General features: G+C 36.6%; 1 protein-coding gene across 12 annotated transcripts in view; it reads left to right on the plus strand.

Moving 5' to 3' along the window:
* Positions 1–1475: 1475 nt before the first annotated feature.
* LOC307009441 (uncharacterized protein) overlaps positions 1476–25409 on the plus strand; it is a 132084-nt gene continuing 108150 nt past the window's right edge. For 6 of the 12 annotated variants that reach the window (XR_013800035.1, XR_013800036.1, XR_013800037.1 and 3 more), the window contains exon 1: positions 1546–1833. Coding sequence is in view for 7 of the 12 variants with exons in the window: in XM_079633200.1 (XP_079489326.1) it covers positions 1823–1833 (11 nt within the window). In the remaining 5 variants the exon portion in view is untranslated. Of the gene's footprint in view, positions 1834–17083; positions 18640–25409 lie in introns of those variants that run through there. The other 6 variants (XM_079633197.1, XM_079633198.1, XM_079633202.1 and 3 more) reach the window with 6 other exon arrangements.

Raw genomic sequence — 25409 nt, forward strand, 5'->3', positions numbered from 1 at the left:
GGGATGGAGGAGCAAGGGAACATAACATTTTTTGGTTAACATGATGCCCTTTGCGGTGCTTCTCCAAATCCACTTTCTTCTTCTTGTTTTTTTGGCGCATCACATCCTGTGTGCATATCGCCACCTACTGTGCTGTCATGTAGTCAGGGATTATTTAAGGTCTTTTTTTCTCTTTTCCCAATACATACACACTTGCATTCACTTACATATATTTTTGTTGTTCTGTTCTATCTCTAAATCCTTCAGTGCCCAGGTATCAGATGGCACTACGTGTTCAGCTTCACCACGCGGAACCCCTAAGGATCCAGAGTGGGATTGAGCAACTTTTTAAGTCCCCCTGTGGTAAATTTTCTCCCATAAAACTCATCTTTGATCACAAATTTAGCATATTTAAACATTTATTTCTTGTAAAAAAGAAAAGAAAAAGCTGCCTGCCTTAAAATAGCTTGACTGTAACTTTACACCCTTGCTTAATTTGGAATATGTGGATCAATGAATATGCAAATTAGCCCCGCCTCCACTCACTCACACCAGCTAGATCCACTCGGTCAACTTCACTGAAGTAGCCTAAACGCTGCACAATGATATCACTCTTTACAATGTCTGACACATAACGGTTATTAATATGATTAGCCTTTTGCTTAACTACGTTATCAAACAGATAATGATGTGTTACTAATGTTACACAAACCATGTCCCCGTTCGCCGAGTCAGCAGCTGCCTTCTAACAATCAGTATCCTTAGAAACGCTTTGAACAATTTAGAACAGCAGTGGTGAAAGGCATAGTTCATCATAACACATCATGTTGTCTACATAATTCACGGCTATTGTTAAATGTACGTGGTTTTTCATATCAACATAAAAATATACTGAGATAGCTGGCTTCTCGTGAGACTCCCCTGCTTCTTCTAAAGTCCACCTGCACATTGACAGGATTGGTTAGGTAGGCCTATAGTTTGTGACGTATAGAAATACCCTGTTTTTGAGACTGTGTTTTCTTCACTGCAGTTTTAAAGAAGAAAATACTATAAAATAGCAATGGTGTTAAATGAATTTGCACATGGTTTGTCTTAAATCATATTAAAGACACCATAAACAACATGAAAAACTTGATTTTCACCACACAGGGTCTTTTAATTCTTTGTCTAGCCCTTTGCTATACTATATTCTATCTCTATTAAATTCATAACCCAATACATAGCCAACGTCCTTACCCTTTTTTTTGTGGATATGCTCTACCTCCATATTCCAATTTTAGTTACCGGTAGGCTATATTATATTGTTTTTTTTCACATTACAGTAGGCTACATAAACCATTATCATGCACTCCAATTAAAAACAATGATGAATTCAGTTACTAATCCACTTTGGTGACGCAAAAGCAGCATTGACGGTGGATCTCACTGCGTTATCGTAAAAAAAAAAAAAAAAGCAACTGCGTTATTGTCAAAGGTGACGTCGTGGCCGCAAGGGCGGCGCTCGTGAGCGCTCTACGACCTCGTGGACTTCACCGGACATCTGACATAAACACGGTATGACGGTAATCGTGAGTAAGTAGGCTACTGCGTGTTCGGACGTTCTACTCATTTTATTTTTACTTACTGATATACGGCATAAATATACAGAATTCACGCTGCGACGGATAATTTAGGCTAAATATGCATAGCCGTGAGTAACATTTGAGAGCTATGCTAGATTTTGAACTTACATTTCTGTTGGTTGCTCGAAGGTATGGCTTCAGAAGTTGTGGAATATATAAATCATATGGATTACAACTAAGACTACAGTGAACTTTATTCAGACATTGCCATCCTAGCGAAGATGCTGCACAGGTGAGTCTAGCCTAAATTATGATATGTTAATTTTGGGGTGAACGTCGAAATGATCGTAAAAGTTTCCTAGTTAAAAATTGGACATGAACGTTTTCAACGGATCTGGGTGGGCCATATGGCAGTAGGGAGAACGATTGCTGCACGTGTTATCAACGTAACGTAGCCTACTAATCATATTTACATATGAATAGTAATTTGAAGGGTATTGTATTATAGCCTACTCGAAAATAGCCTGCATTTGACCGAAATTCCAGAATCGTCATCAAGCTGACTATCTAGATAGCACGGTGAATGATTAAATGGTTGACAATTATGAACCTCTAAATATAATTGTAGCTTTAGGCCTAATAAGATTTCCCCCAAAAATAGTGTCCTCCATGATTCCCGTTCTTTCCGTTGAATGCGACGAGCTACTTCAGAAGTGGGAATAAGTATGACATTTCCAATAGCACGGAAGGCAGCAAAGTTTTTACTGAGACTGACATCCTTAGAATTTTTTTCATCTACTTATTTTAATGTTGTTGTAGGTAATCTTTACACTCAATGAATTCTAATAAACCTAATTGATTGTATAGGCTAGACTGTGGCAGTGTAAATTCTTTTTTACATTTATTTATTTTTGCCTCTACATTTTAAGTGTGTTTAGCATTTTTGTAATTTTTGGTGACCTAGTTAATAGTTCAAAAAAAATAATAATTCTGTAATATTTAATTTACTCACCCAAGTTGTTCCAAACCTGTAGCTAATTCTTCTGCTGAACACAAATACAGATATTTTGAAGAATATAGGTAACCAAACCAAATGGAAAAAATCCTCTGGAGGTCAATGGGCCCCATCAACTGTTCGGTTACAGACATTTTTCAAAATATCTTCTTTTGTGTTTAGCATAAGAAATAATTTCATACAGGTTTGAAACAACTTGAGGGTGAGTATGATGACAGAATTTTCATCTTTGGGTGAACTATCCCTTACAATTCGGATCATGGTGGCTTATGCCGGAAGCTGAATTTTCAGACAGGAATGTTGTTCCAGAATCAACAAAATATGTTGACCTAGGAATGTGTCTTACTTGGCAAAATCTGCTGTATGGTAGGATTTAGCCTACGGTTTTAATTCCAACCATTATCACCACTAGGGGGCATAAAAGGCCAATTTAAAATTTCACGAAACCTTGTGGTGCCTCAGCAACTACCTGAAACCAAACCAGTAACGCCAAGAAACATGGATAGCAGATATTCTCAATCAAACAGGTCAAGAGACTGTATTTATCAGGATTTATTTAATGTTGAAGGGACCAATTGTCGTCACAAGAATGGTAAAACCTGAATTCTCGTGGAATATGGTGTATAAAAAGAATAAAAACAATATAAGTCAATGGAAAGTCCCCACCATATTAGATAAACACGTCAGTGTACAATAATTATTTGGACAATAACAGACTGCAACCATTAATCAAGGAACTAGCTTGACAAACTGTTAAATCAATCATGTAACATATTTTACAATAATTCTAAATGTGAAAGTTACCCTAATTTATATTTGGAAAGAGATTTTCTTTTTACTGCGTAGGCTGGAGTTTATTTTTATGTTGTTGTGGATGTGCTAATAGTTGACAAACTAAGCAGTCTTTGATCACAGTGCTAAGTTTTAATAAGCTTTCACTGTATCATGGTGAGTGTCTGTATTAACAGCTGTGGAGGAAGGCAGGGTCATGCTTTAAAGCATCCGTCCTTTTTTTCTCTCTTCCTCTTTTGCTCTTGTATGACCCTTGACCCAGGTCAGATTGTCCACTCCAATTAGTGATATTATTTTGAGCAGCAGTGTTCTCCACAATCTGACCATTATTGATAATTGATAACCCACAAATTTGCATGAAAGACGAAAGAAACTGGCTGGAGACATTCATTTGGCTATCCCAAGACTGGGATAAGGCTATATTAATTATATTTTTGACTATGTATTTAGCAATTAAACTGACACCGATACTGTGCTATAGTTTGCATGTCTGGTCCCCGAGTGCTTAAATACACACAGAAAAAATCTTAAAATCTTTACCAGGTCAAAAACATTGTAAGCTTATGTTCTTCTGCAATAATGCTGCCCAACACCTTGTAAATTCACTATTGCTACGCAGAGCCTTTTAATGTTCAGTCAGTTGACCTAAAAATGTCAGGCAGTTCTTGCGTTGAGCCCTTTTCTCCTTTTGGTTTTTGTATGCTGAGGAAATTAGGACTTCCAAAGATACACATCAGCTTTGTTCACACATCAGAAATGCACAGAGATGTTTTTGACAGCCTCTTGTTATTGTAGGAGAGATTTTCTAATCGAAATAGCACAAAACATCCTCAATTTGTTGCTGAGAGATGACAATCTCTGCACATCTGAACCAGAACACAAGGCTGTTTCGGTGAAGCATAATATTAAACCTTTCTTTGTATGACATATCATTAATATACCTCTCTGAGAATTGACTCACGATGAGCTGGCCACACTCTGATGGAGTATGACATTGCAGACACACACCCCTCCACACACATTATTCATGGCTCTCTGCTCCATTTTCTCAAACACATTTCTCACTATGTCTGCCTCCTTTTCACCTGCTCTTCCTAGAATCCTCTGAGAAATACAGAGGTGCTGTATTTCTGTGGGTGGATGGAGAGGCAAGTGTGCGCATGAGTCATCCATTGTTTGTCTTTAGCTGAAATCTCTCAGAGGGAAAGACATATTGTTTCAGGGAGATGGATTTCAGGTCTGGGCTTATGTGACCAAAGGAATGTAGATAAAAGTGAAGTTTTGATTTGCTGCCTGTTGCTGTTTTGGTTGTATTGCAGATAAGAACATATGCTCTGTGCATCTTTGGTGGTTTGGTGGTGCATCCTGTCTGACGTTCTTGCGGCATTCAGTGATTTTGATGTTTGTGAAATTCAGATTTTTAAGGCCCCGATGTATTCATCACGGCAAAGTTATTTTTCGCTTAGTGGTAAAAAGAAGTTCGAAATAGCTTTGCAGAGGTTTAGGCCTATTGTTAGCAAACATCCTGACGCCAGCCTTGCTGCTGAGAGCAGTTTTTAGATTATATGTAAATATGTGCTTCGTGCTTTCCTCTTAACAAGAAAATTAAAAAGTATTTTTGTCAACAAATATTTTTGCTGTCGAATAGTCTAATCTCACAAGACCTATTTTAAGGGCCTGGAATAACATGGTTTGACCAGTGGGACGCTGTAACGCAATGAATAAAATGCACCCCTTCCCAATCCAAGAATCCAATCCAAGAAAAAAATGAAAACGCCTTGAAGTGTGAACGAAGTAAAGTGTGGAAAAGTTTAAAGGGTTAGTTCACCCAAACACAATTGGAGTTATAAAAACTTCTAGGGGGGCATCCATTGGCTAACAAGCCATCACCTACTGTTAGCATTCCATTGACTCCCATTCATTTTGGTGTCCCTTTGACAGTGAATAACTTTACATCTGAGGCGTTTAAAGATGGTGTGTGCTTCTGATTGACTTCACTTTTCTCCGTTGAAGTCTATGGGGTCACTGTGTCCATTTCTTTTACTGTCTATGGTTCTTACAAGCTTTATAAGGGGAGTGAATGGTACCTCAGATTTTGAAGCCCAAAAAAGCACATCCATCCATCATAAAAGTAATCCATATGGCTTAAGGGGTTTAATAAAGGACTTCTAATGCAAAGCGATGCGTTTTAGGAAGAAATATCCATATTTATAACTTAATAAACTATAGGCTAATCACTGTTTGTGTGTGCAGCCCATTTTATGGAGGACTGAACTTGGGAGAGTAAAAGGCTGTCTGCACAAAATCTAGGGTTGTTGCGGTGAAGGAATTTCCCTTGCCGTAATTTTGAGTGATATGCAGTATTATCACCATTTAATTAATTAATATTTATATAAATAAGTGTTACGATGTGGTAAGCAGCATGCACAAAAAATAGGACATATTCAGTAACCAATGTAACCAAAACTAAACAGTGTTGAAAAGTGAAGGAAACAGAAGAGAATGTCAGAATAAAGGTCCACATATCAGAACATGGCCTAAACCTCCCAATTAGCTCGTTAGGCTATTTTTATATTTATAACAGTTCGTTCCGATTCTTTAATCTGACTGGACAAGAGGCTTTCTGCTGATATTCCACCAGTATCATCGTCTTCGTCTCTGCGCATAGACACTAGACAGGCTGTCACTCAGTCCACAGTTACATTGTTACGCCACTAGGTAAGGGACTGTCTTTGAGTAAGTCATTAAACCGCTCATTCAATGAACATGTTCAAATACGCTGATTCATTAAAAAATATGTAATGAAACAAGGTGTTCATTATGTTAATGTTGAGCTCCACTTTAAGGCTCAGCTGACCAGCAATGCGTCGCATGGCTAACGCTGAAGCTGATGCTTCACTTAATAGAGACCAATGGCATTGATTCAATGCATTCATTAGCGCTGACCATTCATGGTAAATTAAACGTTAAAAGGATGATACAACAAAGATTTCGCTTGTGAACTTATTTAACATTCAATACACATTCACTAAATTCAAAACAAGAACGGTATAGCCTTATGAAAAAAGAAAATGCGAATATTGCGCTTGCTGCGGTTACTTGCATTCCTCTGCGTGATTTCCTTGTTTTATTTATTAGTTAGAATAGGTAGGTATAACTCAATGTTTGAACTAATTGCAAAAGTTGAATAATTGATCAACTTGAAAGCCTACTGATCTGATCGGTCAGCTATCATTCTAATAATCTTTAGATTTTAAAATCGATTATCAAAATAATAATTTGTTGCATCCCTTGTTCGAAATGACACCACACCAGTTCATTCTTCGATTTTTGCTTTAAATATATCAGGGCATTCATGGATGCACAATTGTTTTAAAATGTATCAAAATGTGTTGCATCGTTCATATTTGCCTGTTCAGGGACAAAGATGGTGTTTTAGTGGCCTCCGCTGTCACTGCAAAAAAAAACCCAACAACATTAATCTTCTTTGTGTGGTGTTGAACATGAAAAGTGACGCAGTCTCTGTTCATCTGTTCTCTTTATAAATAAATAAATAAAGAAATGCATAGCTTGACCTGTAAGTTCATGATTAAAAATGACAACGGAAACAAAAGCTAGTAAATTCTTATTATAATTAAAATAGGAAAATGAAATGACATGTAATAGATTATTATGACAGATTTTTTACGAACTTGTCCATCAAAACAATAAAAAAATCAACCACAGCATCTAACATTGTCTTTAAAACTAAAATAATTTTTCATCTCTAAATGCAAATCTAAAAATTATTTTTTTTACATTGTACATATAATACTATAGTAGTATATACTATATATACTTGCATTTAGTTAGATTCTTTTATTTAAACAATTTAACATATAATTTTAAATATAAAGTTCTAATTAAATATTAGAATATTAATAAATAAATATTTGCATGTTTACTTGCTTTTATATTTGAAAAAGTTTGGAAGTTTTCAGCACCTCTAGCCTGATTTCCTTGTGCTAGAATGCAACACACACACACACACACACACACACACACACACACACACACACACACACACACACACACACACACACACACACACACACACACACACACACACCACTTTCACCCTGCCCACAGTGGTAATTTAGGCTTGATAGAGAGCGCTTTGGGCTGCAGGGCATCCTCAGATGGATGATTTTGTGATCCATTCAGACAATAATGAGTATGAATTTGATGCATTGGCCGCTGTGGGGGAGAGAAGACAGCCGCAGATGAATTTGATTGGTTCAAAAGCAGTTTTTGACTTCATGAGACTTCATGATATTCTTCAATCCGGTTCAATTTACTAAAGGACACCTATTCTCAAGAATGTTATAAACTTAAAGGCTGGCATTCTATCCTAAAATAATAATTAATATAAAAATGTAAAAATGTATGTAAATAAATTAATAGATAAAATGCTGATCCTGTTGACTTGAGGTGTTGGAAAGACAGGCATTAGACATTTATTCATTTCAGACAGGTGCATTCCTTGTGTATGTTCACTGGCCAAGGCCTATTATTCATACTGTAGAATATTTTATGTTTTGTTCCTAAAGACTGCCTGAGGCTCTATAGTCTGAAAGTGTGGTATATTGCCTAGTAGCATGAAAAAAAAAGACCGGGCCATAAAAAGCATTTGATTTATTTATTTAATTTATTTATAATTTAGTGGTTTGTGCTTATTTAAAAAGCCCAGATGTATTAAGATCTCTAAATTTGAGCTCTGATACCACCACACAGTAGTGTTGTCAAAAATATCGATATTTCGATAAATATCGATACTGAAATATCTGAACGGTACCAATACAAATTTCCCGAAGTATCGATACTAGCCAAACTTTCACTTTCACTTCTCTCCAAAGGCGCGTTGACAAACACCACACGTGACGCACTCGTCTCATTCGCTCTGGTTAAATAGCAAAAGTGAAGTGAATGGAAAGATGGCGAGGGCGGCGCCCCCGCGACCGGCTTTGGTTGATTGATAAAGAACACCACGAGCGGGCATGTCGGAGAATAGCGCGGACAAGCGTAAAAACACACTGCGAGCGGGCATGTCGGAGAATAGCGTGGACACGCGCTTCACACTGCGAGCGGGTATGTCAGAGAATAGCGCGGACAAGCGTAAAAACACACCGCGAGCGGGCATGTCGGAGAATAGCGTGGACACGCGCTTCACACTGCGAGCGGGTATGTCAGAGAATAGCGCGGACACGCGCTTCACACTGCGAGCGGGCTGCGGGCATCCAAAAGATTGTTTGACAATCAATAATCCCTCACATCACTCATTTTTTAAAATTATTTTATAGGTGAAAACAGACTTAAGGAACAGGCTCCAGGGGTACCATTTAGCAAGCATATAGGCTACGCTCAGCATCAGGGGTGTTTGTTGTTTGGACAGACCTTTCCCCACTGCTAAAAACAATCCTAAACGAAACACTGTAACTCTTCTCATTTTAACTTTTCTGAAACATTAACCAAGATGGCCTAGTATTGTTGTTGATATGAGTCTGTGTTGTCTCGTTTTTTCACCGTAATTCTTAAAGTTAACATAATCTGACTGAGGAATCTTAGACAAGTAAATATTTTAACTGTGGTCAAATGTAAATTAACTTGTGCCTATTTAACTTTATTCAGAAAATTATTATTTAATTCTGCAATTTGCCTTCATTAGCGATTATCATCAATTTGATTACACATATTAATTAAACTAAACAGCTAGACAATGGCATCTCTGAATTCAATAATGAAATGCCTTTAACTGAAAATTTAATGTTTAATCTTATTATTATACATTACTGACACTCTATCCTCCAATTTGATACTGTTAAGTGCTTTTTTGTTACAGTAGGCTATATTTTAATCTTTGATAACAGTAGGTTAGACAAATACAACGGGTAATGTTACCCCTGGTCCAATTAAAAAATATTAACAGATAGAACTCAGGACATTTTTGTTAATGTAAAATATACCTCATTGTCATGTTCTAGACTTGTTATATTTAGCTTTAAATAAAAAAAATACCCCCTTAATATTGTGGCAGTTTTTTTCTCTGTGGTATCGAAAATGGTATCGAATATCGATATTTTTCAAGGTATCGTATCGAAGTTAGAAATTCTAGTATTGTGACAACACTACCACACAGATATCTGCTACATGTCTCTTGTCAGTTAGAATACTCTTATTCGACACCTGTGTGTTGTTGACCATTTCATGTGACTGAATTTCTGCCAGTGTAGATTAGCATTTGTTTTTTTAAGACCAGTCCCGGTGATGTCATTACAATTTAATCAAAACTTTTATTTTAATCTGAATTTCTTTGCAGAGATGAATTATATTATAATGAATTATTCAAATGTGCTACAAGTAACTGGAGAAGTTAAAGTTGCTGATTGAAATCTATCTGCATAAATTGTGAAAATTTCTGTTTAGAAATTGCATAGGATAATATAATTCATTATTCATGCAGTTGTGCAGCCTAAGAGGAAAAAATCAGTGGACATTGAAAATGTAGCTCACATAAAGATATCTTCGGTACACTGTTCTGGGGATTTATTACAGAAACATTCTTACTCAGTCAGAATCCTATCTGTTTGCTAACCATAGGAGATTTCGCACCGGCTAGTTCTAGAAAATATCTTTATTCAAGAACCGCTATAAAGCCAAAACAATCTCTGTTACCTTAAATTATCCGTTTATCACTGTAAAGCTGCTTTGAAACAATCTACATTGTTAAAAGCGCTATATAAATGAAGATGACTTGACTGAGAATTAATGGTTCCCTTAGGAACATTTTCCTTGTTGCATTTTTGCACCGCCTGTAGGGACTCTGAAGTGACGTATGCCGCACTTGTTGTTGTGACTTTTATTTTGACGGTGCGGATTCCAGCGACAAATAATTATTCTGTCCACACTAGACGTGACTGCGAGATGCGTCAAAATCAATAAAAACCCACAGCCAATCAGAACAGCGTGTGGGCGGAGTCTCGCGGCGAGTGCGCATCACCAGGAGTAATCTTGACGGCACTCGCAAGTAAATGGATATAAAGTAGCTACATAATTCATTAATATTACACCATTAAAAACATTATTCAAATACAGAGGTTACTGAGTTACTAAAACAATCTTTGTCAAATAATAGTTGTTTGTTCACAGTTTGAACGTTCTTGTTTCCATTTATTTAATTTCAAGATCTGAGGTGAATTGTCCATTGTTGCTTTTACAGCTACAAAGCTGGGAGCACTAAATGATATTCAAAGTCACATTACACGCTTTTAACATTAAATAAAGCACATTAACAGTACCTGAGATTATCATTGCCACACTTAGTTTTTTTTTCCAGCGCAACATTGCAGAAAAATAGAAACCGTTTCTAAAATAGAATAGTCACGTCACATCATGGCTGATTTGGGACAAAAACTCTGATTCACATGGAAAAGATACCTTTTATCGCGTGTCGCGGCGTCACGTCGCGTGTAGTTAGGACACGGTGTAATAGTACTAGTTTAGACCCTACTCTGAAGTAGGAGCTAAATTAGTTCCTCCAAAAGGAGTTCCTAGAACTAAAATCGTTCCTAGTTCCTGCGGTACGAACACGCCGAAATCCGGGTACTTCCGGCAATAGTTGGGGTTGGGTTTAGGAAGGGTACTAAAAAAAGGTCCCTTCAGTGCAAAAGCCCCTCATGGTAATAGAACTAAGGAAATATAACTTTTTCCAATCTTAAGTCAAGAATTAAGATAAACTCAAACCCTTCATTCCTGAACAAAGATTTCCGATATAATGGCAATTAGAGGATCCATTTGTCAAATTTACAAGGATATAACTGTAAACCTCAGTAGTTCATTAGTTAGTACGATTTAATCCATCCACCCATCCATCTTTTTGGTATGCAGCTTAAATTGGTATGATTAGGCTACATGTACTGATTTGTGTTAAATATCTCAGGACATAAACAGATCTCATCTAAAGTTGCACTTTCAAAAAGGGAGATCATCAAAGACATCACATCTGAGTAATTAGAATCCACATAATTAATAGTCTAAAACTGCATCATGACCTACAACTACTTCAGACAGATCATTTTGATGTATAAAGAAGGGCTGATCTTTGCATTCCTGTAAGTTTCATAAGCAGACCTTGATGATTTCATAATGTATAGTGATTGGGGATTGTTAAGGACATTTGTTGTTTGAATTTAATGCAAATAGTCATTAGTACAAACATGATAAAATGCTTTAAAATTAGTATATAATTACTCAATAGTTGTGAGTGACTAAACTGTGAACAACATCGTCTCAACAACATCAAGATGTTTTTTAAAACCTAAACATATGTCAGAGTGAAGATATGTCAGATTATTTGTCATCTAGTTTTAAAGACTACAAAGTAGGGATGCGCCAGAAGCTGAATCTTATGTGCGGAAAGGAAATGACGCATTCTACGGAGTCCCTAAAAGGACATGGTGATGGGAAAAAAATATACAGTAATATGTCAGGAAAAAATACTTTTCAATACTTTTGCTTTCTCTCGCAATTATAGTTGGGTAATTCTATTGTAGATACAATTTGCGGGCTCTCCTCCTTACTATCCTCATGTAAGTGAAATCTGATGCACTAAAATGCAACCGACCTCCGCAGGAAGCCTAATCATGTCCCTTTAGGGGCTCTGTAGAATGTATTATTCATTTAGCAGAAACTGATTTCACCAAGTGCAACATGTTCCTGGATTAGGGCTGCACGATATTGGAAAAAAATTCCATTGCGATTTTTCTTTTTCTTTTTTCTACTATATATATATTGCGAATTTGCGATATAAAAAATATTTCACCAGATGATTTGAATAGCTCTATTTGAAAATAATTATTCTAGAATAATTGGGGTAATTTTGTAGAGGAGTGAATCTGCATAGAAAATTATAAACAAATTACAAGCATAGATAAATAAAATAAAAGAAAGATACAATTGAAATAAGCAGTGCTTTGTTTTTTTTTAGGTAAATCTAACAGTATTCAGGTACAAAAATGTAATATCAAATGTAAAATAACAGTCTTCACTCTATAATGAAATCGAATTAATTAATACAATTTATCTTTTTTCAATTTACAAAAGTCCTTTTCTCTTTCTCTTTTGTTGTTTGATCACTAGGGGTGGGAATCTTTTGGCTCACAATTCGATTCGAATCAATTCTCGTTTTTGAATAAAATTTCGATTCGATATGTGCACAGATTTGGGTGTAGTTTACTGTTTTGTGTTACTTTTCTTATTTGACTGTCTGCGGTAGACAGTTTAATAGGTCTAGAAGAAAATAAATCCTACCGAATTAAATGTGAACCTTAAAATTTATTTAGTTTTTCTTCCCATTTCAGTCAACCCAATATTATAAAACAAATGCCATTTAAGCAGTCTTCTGTAGGTCTAATAAAGCAAGGCAGGCAGTTTTATTAAATTTTTGATATTAAAAATAGGAACAAAGCAAATTACAAACAGTAGGACAAATACAATAGAAAAAAATAAACAAATTAAATAAACAAAGTTTTTCAGGGACATTAGCATATGTTTATTTAACATAACATAGTAATAAATACTACCAAAATTGAATAATCAAATGTTAAAATATAACACTGTATAGTTTTTACTGTATATGTATACAGTTTGAAGAAACAGTTTATAAGGCTGCTGTCCCTTTAAGATTGAATGCACAGATATAGTTACACATCCGATATTCTCCCATTTGTTTTTGTTTGTGTAGGACAAAACGGACTCTGTTTACATTGAATACTCATGTGCATTTTGACGTAACTGTGTGTAGCTGTGAAAGAGAAATGTATTCGAGATTGCATGCATGTGAGAGGCAGAGGCGGCATCTGTGCGTGTACTTTGGCTGTGTGTCCGTCAGCGTGAGCACCGCATTGAGTCCTTGTTTGTGGCTTATTGTGACTTTTAGTACCACAAAGTTAAAGTGTAACGCTTTAGAAAATCTATTTGTTAAATTTGTGAATTGATGCAAATCAGTATAGAAGATAGAATTGCGATTCATATATGAAAAAAAAATTTCCGCACCCCTATTGATCACCATTAGTGACACAAACAGCTGCTGTCCCTTTAAGACAAATGCACTAATATAATATAATATAATATAATATAATATAATATAATATAATATAATATAATATAATAAAACCTAATATAAATGACACACATCCGTTTTCTTTTTCAATTGTTTACAACATATAACTGACTGTGTTTACGAAGATACTCGCGTATCTTCCTTCCATCTTGCCTTCATTTTGCGGGCACGTGTCAGTTTAAGCTCAAAAGAAAGAGAACTGAATTAATCTGCAATTAATCAAACAAATAATCTGCAAATCACATGCGTTCTGATCTAAACCGGGGTGCAGCTGGCCAGTACGGATCAATTTTGATCCCCATACTTGATCGCACATCCTGCGATGTGACTATCGCGGCTGCGCACATCGCGATATCGATGCTAAATCGATATATCGTGCTGCCCTATCCTGGATCGATTTTTTTTTTATATTGATTCTGGAATAACATTCATATCAACCAATCAGATTTAAGGGACAAGTTTACAAATGTGTCAAGTTTAGGCAAACGGTTAGGTTCTAGGCCTGCTGCAATATTCGGTGTTACCGGTGTTACACTGTGTTCAGCCGCACACCGAATACATCTCTTGCCCACCGCGGCACCGCCCCGACAGTCTTTTAGATTTTTTTTCTATTATCATTTAGTTCAGTTAAAGAACAGACACTACAATTAAAAACGGGACGCTTTCATCTCAATTCAGCGTGAGCCAAACGAGTGTCTCAGCACAGATCAGCAGCAGGAGTCAGATTACATTTATCTCATGACGAGAGTGAGGCGAGCCGACTGACAAGACGATGGCGGAAGATTTGGTTTCAAAGCAAAATGTAAAAGCGCCTATTTGGCATCATTTTGGAATTAAACCCAATGCTAATATGGAACCTGCAAACATTGAGGCAATCTGTAAAGTTCGTCTGATGAAGGTGACCGCATCTGGAGGTAACACACACACACACACACACACACACACACACACACACACACACACACACACACACACACACACACACACACACACACACACACACACACACACACACACACACACACACACACACACACACACACACACACACACACCTTCAAGTGCACCACAAGAATGAGGCTTCCAACGTCCCTGTTGTCACACGTCAATTAACCGGTGGGAAAATTTCCTCACTGTCGCATCCCTATTAGGTGCTTCTACAGTACATCAGTGTTATTCACTTATCATTTCCCTTAGATTTTAGGGATAACTTATGGGTTGGGTTAGGGGTAGGGATATGGTTAGGATTACATTTTCGGACAGGAATGTTGTTCCAGGATCAACAAAATGTTTACAGGCTTTGTGTCTTTTCAATGGCCTGTACTTTTGCATGTGGCCACCTTCCCCCACCTGGATTGTCTCTGAGGTCCACAAGTTGATGGACTAATGTTAGCCAGGGAAAATACGAACGATAATGATCAGTGGCAGAGGCAGAGCAGATATCTCGACGCCTTTTTGGACCTTTGCTTGTTACTGTCTTGAGGTGTCTGTTAGATTATTCATTAAATATAATCAGGGCTTGACATTAACTTTGCTCACCAGCCACTGTGGCTAGTGGTTTTCCAAAGTTATTTGCCACTCAGAATTTTCACTGGCCACAATTTTGACATTGATACCATAGGGGGAAAACTACCATATAGATATTTTTAATATTATCTCATAATTGAGCAGCCGGTAAATTAGGCTGCTGTCGCTTTAAGACCTGACGCATGGACCCATTATACTGTTTTATAGCCAATGTACTTGTCTTTATGTGCATGCACTTTGGGTGTGAGCACAAAATCTACGGGAATGAGTAAAATGATGCCCTGTACGTGCAATCCCTCGCCAAAGTTCAAGCCCTGTAACCAACAATATTCATCCGGAGCAAATTAAATGAGTGATCAAAGGGTTTCTGTGTGAACTCGCTGAACGTGCAGCTGGTATCTTGTGTATTCTGTGGAAGAGTTTCAGATAGCCTATTTCAATATCGATATGTAGCCTATACAAAAAAATCTATATTTTTGACAACTCTATTGCACTTAGTTTATTTCAGATGCCTTTTAAAAGACTACAATTGAAAAATTCAACCGGGGTTGATGGGTGTTGATGTCAATCCTTGAATATAATGAATAATTGGGTGTCTGATTTGTCCAGATGCTACACTATGACGTCAACAGATGTAAACATGCTGACTATGATGTCAGCAGATGTACAAATTTATACCGGTAATTGATTTGTTATTCACAGAGCGGTTGCTGAGAAATTAATTATTTTACGGAATAATCAGGCTGGTCAAACATTTGGTACATTTTCCTGTTTTTACACCACTTGTGGTTTTTAAATAACATCTTCCGGATGTTTTGCACCTCCATATGGTCTACAGTACCCATCTCATTAATGGAGAATTGCTTTGAGAAAGAAGAGAGAGACATAAGAAATGAACATCTGTATGAGAAATATTTGTCATTGTCACGCAAAACAATGTAGATCCCTTGGCCTGCTCCAATTTTTTTTTATTTCCACTGAAATCTAATCTGTACTTATGAATAAAAGTTAAAATAATAAAACTTCCCTTTTTCAGCACATTGTTTTATAAAATTCAGCTTCAAGTAGGACTAGTTCAAATACTTTAAATGAGCAAAACAGCTATAATACTTTGCTATAGGAAACAAGAAAACATTATTCAGGGCTCGCTGTCTGAGGTTGTCCTCAATGCTTTTATAATAATTTATTTCAGTGTACTAATAATTACCAAAGTTTTTGTAACTAATTTTGGGGTCTCTGAAGTATTAATTCATGATGATACTGCAGCGGCTCCTTTTCAAGCGAACTTCAGGCCTCATTCATTTGCATCCTTTTCTTCTTGTCCTTGTTCTACTTCATCTTTTGAAATTGCATTTTTAAGCAAACTTTTCTATGGGAGAGATGCAGTGTTCATGCAATATCAGGTCAGTGCAGTTACTGAGTGTGTGTTAACATTAATGCTTGTTTCTTTTTTTGTGAACTTCAATGTGGCCACTATTTAAACCGCTGTTTACACATTACTAGGGCTGCCCGTGACTAAAGTTTTTTTTTTTTTTTTTTGTCGACTAGTATTCATTAATTTAAGCCATTAATCGATTAGAGCTTGCATTAGAGAGGCAGATACTAAAGTAATGGTTTTGAAATGTAAAAAAAAATAGCAGGGAGATATTTGAATTATTTATTAATAAACTAGGGTTAAACTAGAAGAAATAAACTTATTTGGGTTTAAAACAACTTGAGTAAATGATGACAGTTTTAATTTTGGGGGGAACTATCCCTTTAATGTTAATAAAACAACAAAAAACTGAGAAAATCACTCACTGCTCTGATAACTTAAATAGCTTGAATAAGTATCAATGTATAATTTATACACTGAAGTCTATAGTGTTTTTTTTTTTTAAATGTTCATTCAATGTCTTTCTTGAGCTGAAAAAATAAAGCACAGTTTATAGTCGGTGTCCGTGCCGGAGATGTCGGTGTCCGTGTCGGCGGTGGTGATGTCATTTTAGATTCTTGTTCTTATGAAACTTTTCTTTTGGAATCTATGAAACTGCGTATTTGAACTCTTGGTAGCTTCCGGAGACGTCGGTGGGTGTCCGTGCCGGAGACGGAGACGTCGGAGGTGTCCGTGCCGGAGACATCCGGAGACGGGGGTGCCCGTGCCGGAGACGGGGGTGCCCGTGCCGGAGACGGGGGTGCCCGTGCCGGAGACGGGGGTGCCCGTGCCGGAGACGGGGGTGCCCGTGCCGGAGACGGGGGTGCCCGTGCCGGAGACGTCGGTGCCCGTGCCGGAGACGTCGGTGCCCGTGCCGGAGACGTCGGTGCCCGTGCCGGAGACGTCGGTGCCCGTGCCGGAGAGGTCGGTGCCCGTGCCCGTGCACGTCGGTGCCCGTGCCGGAGACGTCGGTGCCCGTGCCGGAGACGTCGGTGCCCGTGCCGGAGACGTCGGTGCCCGTGCCGGAGACGTCGGTGCCCGTGCCGGAGACGTCGGTGCCCGTGCCGGAGACGTCGGTGCCCGTGCCGGAGACGTCGGTGCCCGTGCCGGAGACGTCGGTGCCCGTGCCGGAGACGTCGGTGCCCGTGCCGGAGACGTCGGTGCCCGTGCCGGAGACGTCGGTGCCCGTGCCGGAGACGTCGGTGCCCGTGCCGGAGCAACGTCCCGTGCCGGACAACTGCAGGAAATATATTACACTATGCAAGTGATTTTTGGATATTTTATAAAAAAATTCTTACATATTTATTGTACCTTTAAGATATCTTATACTTGTAGAGTTACAGGCATGCAAACCTTGGACAAGGAATATTTATGGCACTCCGACAGGTATGTTCTATGCAATTATGTTAGTGAAAAACACAGCATTTCTAGTGTCAACATTATTTGTTCTACAGATATTCCTCTTTAAAAGAAAAAAAGTATCAGCTGAATTCAGAGTGACCCACATTTTTTTTTACCACTAAAATGTGTACAAACGACCAATTTACTAATGGAGCCGCATTAAGATCTCCATATCTCTGGGATTGAACCATCAAGGGCCTTTAAAGATATCAATTGGACAGTTTGTTAAGAACCAGAATCTAAAAGGATATCAAGATATATGCAGTTACAGGACCGCAAACTTTAGGCAAAAAAACACAAGTACTTTTTGCCATTTATGAACTGTCACTGTTGGCATATAATGTAACACCATCTAATTGACCTACCAATCTCTGTGTAAAAATAAAATCATGCTTCTATCTTTCTAAAGTCATTTTTACACCCCTCTAAATTAGCTCCAAATCTCAGGTGAATCTTTTTATTTTGACCCCCTTTTACAAAACAGTGGATTTCTCAGTAAATACACCTGCGAGGCTGCGACATTTAATATTTTGGCTTTCATCAGTATTTATGTTTGTCTTTGTATAGAAAAAATTTGAGTCAGGGAAGTTTCCGAAATTTGGTTGATTTGACACGGAATGACTCTACTGCTCTTTTTCTCATTTCAACAAGGGTCAAATAACAAAACTCAAGTTTCAGAATGTAAATTCTGAAAACTTAAATGTTTTTGACCCCAAAAAACTTGGATGGAACATCCATCTTCTCCACATTCTGAAAACGTGATCTAACCAATGCCCCTGGCCCTTGTACCTTTAATAAAAAAAGAAATTCAGACAAGACTGATCTTTTCATGAAAAAAGTCTAAATGGTTTTGATTTCCTGTTGCTTGAATTAAAAGTTGAATTTCAATTTTTTTTTTTACAAACATAAACAAAGATATGATCTTAAAATTAAGCCTTAATAATTAGCTAAACATCTACATTTTATTATCTCTTCTATTGTAAAATATTTTTTGTAGAAGACATTTTTATTTAACAAAACTGCAACAGCTCCACTGAGTGAAGTATTATGACTCAGATAAATGACATTTCATAATTATTACACATTTTTTATGATGATTTTCTTTAAACTTCACTTATGTATTTTACTTCACTTAAAGGTGGGGTATGTGATTTGCAAAACGGCTGGCAGATTTTGAAAATACACAACTCAAATGGTCCTACCTTCTTTCCTTTGACTCCACCCATTCAAAGAACATGGACATGGATGGGGGGAGGGGGGGATGGTACGACCGATTGATTGACGCACTTACTGTCCAATGACTCTAGGTGGTCTTGGAAATGATTGGCTGGAGTTTTTCGAGTCCGTTCCACAGATGATTAAATTGCTTAATTTTTATTTCAGTGCTTCTAACTCAGTGGCTGTAAGTTGGTTAGAAATAGGATTTTAAGTGATTTTGAAAAAATGGCCAAAAAAGAGAATTACATACCCCACCTTTAATATTTTCAAGAAGTCTTCAGAGATTTGGAAAATATTCTCCAAAACAAAGAGACGTTGGAATCAAAGCACTCGCTCTCACTACTTTAGTTGTATTTATTTTCTCTTCCTAATTCTTTCCTGCGTGTTTCAATATGTATTTTTTTCTTTTTCTTTTTTCTTTTTGAAAACAACCTGATCAATGTCCATTAACATGTTATCATTTTGAATCACACTCTCCCCAAGTGTGATTCAGGATTAGAAAGCTGACTCGAAAACTCGTTTGTGTGTTAGCTAGTGCTTCTCCACAATCAGTGTTACTTTCATCAATCTTTCCAACCTCTTTTCCTGCCGGTACGACAACATTTTGTTAGAGGTCGCACTGATGTCACCACCACCACGTTGCCCAGATAAAAGCTGGCTTTTATGTTGCATATGAGAAACATCAAACGGCAAACTAAATTAAAGTAAAACGAAACCGTGGTACTGGTTTGAGCAGCGCTGCCGTTTATCAGCTCGGAGAAATAGCCTAATAGACAGAGCAGTGTGAGCTGGTAATCGTGGGCTGATCTCAGAAAGCGACACAAATACTATACAGCACTGGGAGATCCAGCAACAACATAGCAGAGAGATCTAGTGGGAAACATTCAAATTAGTCACATAATTCTGTTTTAAACCACAGATATCACAGATAAGTTATAGAAAAAGAAACCAACACTTTTATTAAAAAGACATAGAATTACTACTATAACTAGTAGAGTGTGATTGACTTATTAGCCATTTCCACTCCCAATATGGAAAAAAGTAGGAACTCACAAAGTCTCATGAAAAGCAAACTTTTCTTAAAATTTTGACTGAATTACACAGAAAACAAGAAACTTTTCTTCAGATTGTGAAAGTAAAGGAGAGGCGGTATTAACTTTAAGTGACATAGCATCTGACGCACAGAAGCCAAATGGCACGTCACTATGCTTATTGGCACATCCGGTGGCACATCCGGTCTTCATTGGCATGTGCCAGTGGATAGTGACATGTCACTGACATTATCGCGACACACTGACATGACACCTGACGGACACAGTCGCGAAACAGGTCACCGTATGTTGTGACACCTCCAATAGTGACTGACAGATTAATCAAGCAGCTGTACTGACGTAATTGTGACACAAAAAAATCCTAAATAAACAATAGCCTAATTTAGTGATATTTTAAATAAATATCACTATACATATGTGGATATTTAGATAATTTGCGGCTAAGAGCCTTTAACTAACCAAAAAAAAACCCCGGTGGGGGGGGGGGGGGTGGGGGGTGGTGGTTGGAGAGAATAATCTTTTTAAAGACACGACGGGCACAAAAGACCACACCGCTCACTCAACAAACGCCCACATATGCGCACAGAAACAGTGAGAGAAAGTCTAGAATATATTTCTGATTCTTGCACACACACATGTAATGATGCTTGGGCGTTAGCATGTCTGCCTACACATATAGCCTGTGATAAACTCTTAGTCATTCATCACCGTCTTCTTGGAATTTATTCTCTGCCATAACCCCTGAATTCCCTCTTCAGGCTGACTGCATCTGAGAGCATGACAACATATTTAAACTTCTTGGCATTAGACTGTTGCGGACAGTTCTTGTCATTATCCTCCATAAGATAATTCAGACAGCAATTGAAAATTACACAGTAAAGCTTTATCAAATCTGATACAATTCTGAGAACATCATCTTTTAGTAATATTTATTTAATACTTGAGAACACCTCATACTACATATAAAAAAAGGCTATTATAAGGGCTCATTGAAAGGTAATGGTTGAAGAGTCTCAGCCTCACTCACAAAGCTGAAAAGCAATTTTCTCGATTTCTTTTTTGATTGGTTGGCTGTATGCAATTTTATTTTTGTTTACAATCTTTGTAAAAGTTTAGTTAAAGGGGTGGTAAAATGCCCTTTTCACAAGATGTAAAATAAATAAAATTTTGTGTGTGTGAAGTTTTTGCACAAAATACCGCATAGATATTTTTATAAAGCATGTTGAATTTGTCACTTTTTAAAGGTTTGCAAAAACGCACCGTTTTGTGCCCTTTAAATGCAAATGAGCTGCTGCAGAGGGCGGGGTTTCAAGAGCTCACGTGTGTTAGCAGCTGCAATTACCTCACGCAGACACACTAAAATGACAGAAACTGTTCTGTCTTTAATGTTAAAATGGACTCAGACAAAGATGGAGAGACTCAAGAAGAAGTGACAACATGTAGAATGCAACAGGACGTCTCTGAATGGTTAGTTGATGAATTTATGTTGCTGATGTGGAGTTAACTATCTTCATTTAGCATATTCTGTCATGGTAATCTATAAGTCGCTCGTATAGGAACTGTTGTGAGATGCACACAGAGTGACTTTCTATTGCGTGTGAAAAGATGGATGCTAAAGTTTGAGCTGACTCACAAATGTACTCTTGTGCAACAACTTTTCCTCTTCTCAATATATGGACTGCGTGTTCCCGGGGGCTTATGTACATTTTAGGGTTGGTGATGTCACTAACCCGAGAGGAATGTCGTGTAGTTCCTACCAGCCGTTTGTTGTGGTCCATAAAAGCAAATATCTTCCTTTGCTTTGAACTTTGAGCGTTGTAACTTTGCAGATGTTGTTTAGCCTATGCTCGAACAGCAACATTACACGCTAACTAAAGTTAGAAAAGTGAAATTATACTCAACCACCCCTTTAAAGGCTCTTAGCCGCAAATTATCTAAAAATCGATTTGTTTTATTCCAGAATCGATATTAATTCAAATTCAATTGCTTTATTTTTGTCATTGCTTGTAGATGAGGTTGACAGAAGTTAGCCACTTTCGTACCAACAGAGGATGAAATGTGTCGTTATCTATGAGTGTTGAGTGACGTAATATCCCAAGTGGAGACGTGAGACTGAAAGCAGTGAAAAGCCCTTGTGCTACTCGTATGCCGAGAGAGAGATAAGACAATAGAGCTACACGATTCATCTTTAAAAGACTGTGATCTCGATTCAAACACCCACACGATCTTTCAATTCGTCTGTCTATTAAACTTTGACTAAATCATATTGCAACATTCAAAGCTGCATTGGCACTGCCGCTGACCCGGAGAGAGTTGTCATGAAAAAGCTTCACAAAAAGTCTTTCCAACCTAATAGTATCATTACTGTATTTCTTTGATGCAATAGTTAAAATTATAATAGAAGTTTTTGGGTAAAAGTTTATTGTTCAAATATATACACTGATGTCTACAATAGCGATCAAAATCAGCTCTTAATAGAAACTTGGTGCTTAAAATAACAAACAAACATAATAAAAAAAAAATTGCCAATAGGTGGCGACAAGTGACTGTTAAAAATGTATTTGTTATTGAATCATTTATTCAAGAGAATGTAGTATTGTATGTTGCTTCTGAAATAAAAGTCAGAAAGATGTGATGATTTGTTTTTGTAATATGACTAATCTTTATTCTGTATGTGTATGATTTAAAGGTGAACTATGCAGGTTTTTTACCTTAACAGCTTCGGAGTCGTTGGAATGGTTATATCTGCACCCTGATAATACTATTGCACAGAGCTGTGAATCTTCACTTGCCTCACGATACGATTTGATTATGATTTAAAGTGTAACAATTTGATTATAAAACAATTCTCGATGGATCACGATGCATCTTTTCCTTCAATTAGTTTATTAATACACTGTAAAAAAAATTACATCCCCAAGTCAAAATATTCTAGTGACTGGTCACATCTAAATTTTTCAATTAGTCTGACATATTATTTCTCATTGAGCCAATGTTAACAGACTATTGCAACAATTAATTCAATTTATTTTACAGAATTTCACTTATATTTTGTATTTTTGAATATTTTGACTTGGAGAGGTTAATTTTTTTTTACAGTGTAATGACTATATTAATAATCACAATATTGTTCTGTTTATTTTATTTATTTATATTTGGTAATAAAAAATAAGAACGAAAGTGCAAATAATCAAAAGTAGAACAAACAATATAAGAAACAAATTAAATTTACAGTGCTTTGCTTTACTTTTTTCTTTTTACGTCTGTTTAACAGAAGCATACAGGTAGGAATATAGAAATTGAATGATCAAATGTAAAAAAAATTGTGCATTAGTATATTACAAATAAATAGATTATTATTAAAGCTATAAAATTTTAGTCAAGAGCAGTTTAAATGTTTAGTGATTCCCTCTTTTCGTTTGTTGCTCAATTAACATTACTGACAGACAGCAGGTTTATTACGACCTAATGCACAAATCTAATATAATGTTATGCATCATGCATAAAATTATATTAGATACATCAGATTTTTAGCCCTAACAGTTTACGTTCACTTAAGACATAGGCTAACCGACAATGTTTACGTGAATACTCACCAAGACAGATTGCCAAAGACACTATATTGCCAAAAGTATTGGGACACCCCTCCAAATCATTGAATTCAGGTGTTCCAATTACTTTCATGGTCACATGTGTATAAAATCATGCACCCAGGCATGCAGACTGCGTCTACAATTTGTAAAAAAATGGGTCGCTCTCAAGAGCTCTGTTAATTTAACCCTCTGGTGTCCTTCGTTTCAGAGTCACACTTAGGACCTTCGGGACCAAATGGTCCGGGAGGGTGGGAATAATATTTATTAAAAAAAATGTAAAAAAAAATTTTTTTACTTGTTTTTTATAATATTTTTTCTTTTCTTTTTTGGTGTTTTGAGATAATTTTATGATTTGTAATTAATGTTTATGCAATAATTATGACCCATTTTTTCCCATTGAATATAATATAAAAAAAATATTTATATGTAATTTTTTTTTTTTTTTTTTTTAAGCTGTATTTCATTTTAGAGTCAAGCCTTGGCCTCATGAAAACAATTTTTTAAATTATATTGGTGCCATCTGGTGGATACACTGAGCATTTTTATCACGCAATAGCACATTTTTACCACTAGATGGATTTACAGCTTTCTGTAGAAAGGCTTGCGAATTCTAGTGATTTTTGCACATATTTGCCAATTTTTTTTCAGGTTGTTGATTTTAAAATATAATAACAGATTCTCAAAGACTATTTTTTGTCTTTTTTGTTTGTTTGTTTGGTTGGTTTAATATTTATGCAATAATTATGACCCATTTTTCCCCATTGAATATAATATACATTTTTTATATATATGTAATTATTTTTTTTTTTTATTAAAGCTGTATTTCATTTTAGAGTCAAGCCTAGGCCTCATGAAAAAAATTTTTTTAATTAGATTGGTGCCATCTGGTGGATACACTGAGCATTTTTATCACGCAATAGCACATTTTTACCACTAGATAGATTTACAGATTTCTGTAGAAAGGCTTGCAAATTCTAGTGATTTTTGCACATATTTGCCAATTTTTTTTCAGGTTATTGATTTTAAAATATAATAACAGATTCTCAAAGACTATTTTTGTCTTTTTTTTGTTAGTTTGGTTGGTTTAAATGGTAATTTGAAGTGCCAGTTTTACTTTATAATACAGTCAAATTAGCTTTCATTTGTGTGTGTGTGTGTGTGTGTGTGTCTGTTTTGCACTCTTGATGTTTTAGAGATTCGTCCCTTCACTGTTGAGTCCTTTTTTTCTGCATCCTGGCTGATTTGTAGATTGTATGCACAAAAAAACTCTTGTGTTTTCATATTTTTTACAATTTCCCATTCATTTCCTATGGGGGTCATTTTTGACCAAAGAGCAGAAGTGTGATGACCACTTAGCATGCTTGGATCATGACTTCAATATTTTTTGTGTGTTCACATACCTAATACCATAAAAGTCACCTAGTTTCGTAACATTCCGAAGAAGCTGTGATTTTTAAAAATTCAAAATAGATTTATGTAATCTGAATTTATTAGTGTGTATGTGTATAAAAGTGTGTTTGTGTGTGTGTGTGTGTGTGGATGTGTCTGTTTTGCACTCTTGATGTTTTATAGATTCACCCCTTCACTGTTGTGTGCTTTTTTTCTGGATCGTGGCTGATTTGTAGATTGTACGCGCAAAAAAACTCTGTATTTTCACATTTTTGCCAATTTCCCATTCATTTCCTATGGGGGACCATTTG

This window comes from Phoxinus phoxinus (assembly GCF_949152265.1).
Source record: "Phoxinus phoxinus genome assembly, chromosome: 13".
NCBI classification, from domain to species: Eukaryota; Metazoa; Chordata; class Actinopteri; order Cypriniformes; family Leuciscidae; genus Phoxinus; species Phoxinus phoxinus.